Below are 4922 nucleotides of genomic sequence, written 5' to 3' on the forward strand. Positions count from 1 at the left end.
CCGTATTTCTCGGGTCAATAATCCTGTCGCAGTTCGACTTCTTCTTCCGCGATACCTTCGTCGCGTCCACCCGGTCTTCCATGCCTCCTGCATCAAGCCCGTCCTTCGCGCCCCCGCTCGTCTTCCCCCCCCCCCCCCCCATCCTTGTCGAGGGCGCACCCATCTACAGGGTCCGTAGAATTTTGGACATGCGTCCTCGGGGCCGTGGTCACCAGTACCTCGTAGATTGGGAGGGGTACGGTCCTGAGGAGAGGAGTTGGGTTCCCTCTCGGGACGTGCTGGACCGTGCGCTGATCGAGGATTTCCTCCGTTGCCGCCAGGTTTCCTCCTCGAGTGCGCCAGGAGGCGCTCGGTGAGTGGGGGGGTACTGTCATGTACTGTCATGTTGTGTCTTGTCTCTGTCCTTTCCCTTCACCCTGTCTCCCTCTGCTGGTCGTTGTTAGGTTACCTTTTCTCCCCCGCTTTCCCCCAGCTGTTCCTTGTCTCCTCTAACTACCCATTCACCCCGTTTCCCACCTGTTCCCTTTTTCCCTCCGATTAGGTCCCTATATCTCTCTCTGTTTCTGTTCCTGTCCTTGTCGGATTCTTATTTGTTGTGTTTCATGCCTGAGCCAGACTATCGTCATGTTTGCTGTAACCTTGTCCTGTCCTGTCGGAATCTGCCGGTCTATCTGAGCCTACCTATGTTTGGTTATTAAAGAAGCTCTGTTTAAGTTAGTTCGCTTTTGGGTCCTCATTCACTCACCATAACAGAAGTTGCAATACAAGATTTAGATTTATAATGTCCTCGAAATGTGTTAGACATCTATTGAATCAAGAGCGGCACTTTCCTCAAACAGCTCTATGCATTGAGTTAATGTGTTTTCTTCTGATTTCAGCCTTTAACATAAGCTCTCCCTTCCTGGCAGGGATTGTTGGAGCTGAAAGAAGCAGAGCCGCCTTATCTTTCAACTCCCTCTGCTTAAATACATCCTCTGAATGATCGTAATTCTATTGTATTTTCAGACAGTTATGCGGGGCGAGATTAACCAAATGCTTTCCTGTTCTCTTCTCTTGTAGTTGAATGGAATCAAGGATTTGGCATAGAATTTATTCTCACCCTCCAGCTTGTGTGTCATAGCAACCACTGATAGGTGGAGTGATGTCGGAGGTTCTGATGTCCTGCGCCCTTGGCGATCAGGCCCTCAGTAGGTCTTGGAGTAAATCAAAGCCATTATATTGTTTTAATCTACCCTGGAAACGATTCATGACTTGTAGTGCAGTGGTATAACACATTAATTGGATAATTTACCTCACTAGTCTCAACGCCAGCTGTAAGACACCTGGGTCATGATCAGTAGGGCACACCGTAGAAAAATGTTTTCAGACATTACATTTAAAAAAAATACTAGACGTATAAGATACCATTTTGTATTTGTCTGTGATGACTTATACACCCTGCAGCATGTTTGACTTCTTGTCAGAAATAAAGCATGGAAATCGATTTAAATGTCCTGTTTTCAACTTTAACAACCTTTTTCATTCTAAATTTAACATAGATATTTGACAAATGTAAATCATTTGAATTGCAAAGAATGTGTTTTAAGAGTTCCTGTATAGTAATGTTTCTCAGTCACTTTTCAGTGCAACAATTTCTGTTTAGAACTGATACATATTTTATGGGGTGACTGAGAAAAAGGGGTGAAAACCTGAAGTCTCTTGTTAGCGGTATTTCCTGCTACTTTGAATGTCAGTCTCCTCCTACTTTCACTAGGGATCTACAGTAACACTACAGTATAAATGCTGCTTGGCTTGCATTGTTAGTAACACTGAAGACACAACACAAACGCCACCCAACACCACAGTGATGGGAGAACTCAGAAATTGGGCGTTTTGGCGGGCTGTTCTAGCAGAGCTGATTGGTATGATCCTCTTCATATTCATCGGTATATCTTCTGCTATCGGGAATAAAAATAACTCCATGCCTGACCAGGAGGTTAAAGTAGCGTTAGCCTTTGGTCTGGCCATCGCCACGCTGGCCCAGAGTTTGGGCCACATCAGTGGAGCCCACCTGAACCCAGCCATCACCCTAGGTCTGCTGGTCAGCTGCCAGATCAGTGTGTTCAAGGCAGTGTTCTACATCCTGGCTCAGATGCTGGGAGCTGTAGTAGCTAGTGCCATAGTGTATGGAGTCAAGCCGACAAACATTGATGCACTGGGAGTTAATCACGTGAGTGAATATCACTTTTGACTGTTTTCAGATTATTGGCTAATATGGAGAGATTTCAAACAAAAAACAAGGAAGTCACCCACCACTGTTTTAGGAGAAAGCTGAGTGCTGGGTCTGGATATTTTTTATCACTTTCGAATTTATAGACAGCGCTATAGATGCAAGGACTGACCATCCATGTTAACACAATTTAAGTTTTAACCATGTTTTGAGGCTATACATTGTTTGTTTACAATTACATGGTAAAAAAAAGGAGCTAAATAAAATTATTTGGGGTTCTGATGGAATAAGTTATATTCTTCAAGAATCAATGGATATATACTGTATCATTAATTTAAAAGTCAAAAAATTTATGTAAAATGTATGTACCAATTGCAGATTGCCACTAAGTATTAAAATGCTGAAAATATACATTGGAATGAATTCATTTTAAATGGAATTGATTCCGACATGTTGAAGACTTTTGTGAAAATTGTCATCTAAAGTAAGCTTAAACTCATCTACTTTAAATCAGACTGACTTAATCAACGCTTGAGCCGTCATGCATCTCAGATCTCATCTCAGATGCCACCTAATGTTTCACAAGCTCATCATATCCTCTCCGGTCTTCTCCAGCTGAATGAAATAAGTGTAGGACAAGGGTTTGTCATCGAGCTCCTGACCACCTTCCAGCTGGTCCTATGTGTCATAGCAGTGACTGATAAAAGGCGTGGGGATGTCACCGGTTCTGCCCCTCTAGCCATCGGGCTCTCTGTTGGCCTGGGACATCTTGCAGCAGTAAGTGAATAATGCTACCCAAACGTGTGCTGATAAAAATGTTTTCAGCTTTACACTGTAGATCTACAGTAGATTATAGTCTTGCTATAAACAAACTTCAGGAAAATCCATAATCTCCAGTGTAAGTGCAATATAGCGGTACAGTATAACATAAACATGCCATAAATGCTATGGTTAATCGTTTCTATCCTCAGATCAGTTTCACTGGATGTGGCATTAATCCTGCTCGCTCATTTGGGCCAGCTGTAATCTCCGAATACTTTGGTGACCATTGGGTAATCTTTCACCTTTTTCACCCTAATGTTTGTGTTGTCGTCAAAACTATCATATCATATTAATGATAGCTTCTTGTCTATCAACTGCACCTCTATCACTTTTGTATTATTATCTAACTTTTAATTATCCAGGTTGATCTCAAAAAAATAGACCTGTTCCACAGCAGCTCTTGGTTAAGCACAGATACTGAATTGTTGGCACCATTTCTGCTCCTGTACTCCAGGTGTACTGGCTGGGGCCGATGTGTGGAGGTGTAGCAGCAGCCCTTATCTATGACTTCCTCCTGTATCCTAGAAGGGATGACTTCAGTCAGCGGTGGAGTGTTCTGGTCAGTGGGCCAGACAGGGATAATGATGCCCCAAATTGTGCTTAAAGACCTTGTTTCTGCAGTCTCTGCCAGCCGCTGAAAGATCCATATGTAGAATTAATTTAAACTGTCAGTTTGATTTATGCAGTTATCTAACTTTTATTATTGCTGTTACAGACATTGTGTTTCTGTTCGTCCTGTGTTGAAGGTTGAAACATTTGTACACCTAGGGGACAGTTCAAAATGTACTGTAAAAACAAAATGCGCCCTTATAGAATTAACAAGAAATGATGTTTTACGACCACAAATAACTGTAGTGAGCCTGTGTTGTTTAACGTAGATATCGACTTTGCCACTTCAGCATGGTTTTGTGGTACAGTCAATGCCACGCAAGGCTACGGGCCAGAAGGTTGAGGATTTGCTGACCACCACTGACGAGCTAACTCTCCCTGCCTTTCATTAGAACTACACTACGATCAGAGCCGGCTGCAGACACTGATCATCCAGGTGGAAATGTAATATTTAATATTTTGATACTATATTTATAATTATACAAATTAAATGCAACAAATATATGCAACGCCACAATCTGCACAGTTTGAATGCCGGAATTATGTAGCCTACAGGAGACTTTTGAAGTAGCCTAATCATTAAAACATTGTAACTGGTTGTGTTGATGCCACACATAAAAGGTAATGCATTTTAAAAGTGAAATTAACTATATTTAGGCTATAGGTTATTGAAGCGTTAAGCTCTAGGTGCGGCACAGCAGAGTTGTCAAGCTTTCCTGAATAACTGGGCCTGCTGGAAGCCTACTGTATGTGGCCACATTATTATAGGACGACTTGGGAGAATGAGGATCCGCAACAAACAGCGCATCTCAGTATCAGGATTTAAAATACAGCCAAACAGCCAAATACTATTTTGGACCGCCCCAGTTAATATCGAACTGCCCCTACGGTATTTACATTTTCTTTGTTTTAGTGTTTGCTTTGTGGAAATAAAGTATTTTTTGTATTTAAAGAATAAACTGTTTCAGTCAAGTTTGAACACCATTCAATGTTTTTTCTTTATTTTCACTAATAGTGTAGACATCAAAACTATGAAATAACACATATGGAATCATGTAGTAACCAAAAAAGTGTTAAACAAATCCAAATATATTTTAGATTCTTCAAAGTAGCCACCCTTTGCAGGTTACAGGTTTGCACACTCTTGGCATTCTCTCAACCAGTTTCACCTGGAATGCTTTTCCAAAAGTCTTGAAGGAGTTTCCACATATGCTGAGCACTTGTTGGCTGCTTTTCCTTCCAACTCATCCCAAACCATCTCAATTGGGTTGAGGTCAGGAGA

General features: G+C 41.9%; 1 protein-coding gene across 1 annotated transcript; it reads left to right on the plus strand.

Moving 5' to 3' along the window:
* The first annotated feature begins 1813 nt into the window (after window positions 1-1813).
* On the plus strand, window positions 1814-4624 carry LOC110530499 (aquaporin-1). Its single transcript, XM_021613639.2, has 4 exons — window positions 1814-2209; window positions 2825-2986; window positions 3181-3261; window positions 3486-4624. The coding sequence occupies exons 1-4, from the start codon at window positions 1847-1849 to the stop codon at window positions 3633-3635; spliced, it is 756 nt and encodes a 251-aa protein (XP_021469314.1). The 5' UTR covers window positions 1814-1846; the 3' UTR covers window positions 3636-4624.
* The last annotated feature ends 298 nt before the right edge of the window (window positions 4625-4922 follow it).

Source organism: Oncorhynchus mykiss, chromosome 8 (genome assembly GCF_013265735.2).
Source record: "Oncorhynchus mykiss isolate Arlee chromosome 8, USDA_OmykA_1.1, whole genome shotgun sequence".
Lineage (NCBI taxonomy): Eukaryota > Metazoa > Chordata > Actinopteri > Salmoniformes > Salmonidae > Oncorhynchus > Oncorhynchus mykiss.

What these genes read in the sequence shown, in the direction of transcription:
- LOC110530499 (XM_021613639.2), top strand. Translation starts at nt 1,847, where the DNA reads ATGGGAGAACTCAGAAATTGGGCGTTTTGGCGGGCTGTTCTAGCAGAG. An exon ending in GCCTGGGACATCTTGCAGCA is followed by an intron (nt 2,987 to 3,180) that starts GTAAGTGAATAA and finishes TTCTATCCTCAG; the next exon opens with ATCAGTTTCACTGGATGTGG. An exon ending in AATACTTTGGTGACCATTGG is followed by an intron (nt 3,262 to 3,485) that starts GTAATCTTTCAC and finishes CCTGTACTCCAG; the next exon opens with GTGTACTGGCTGGGGCCGAT.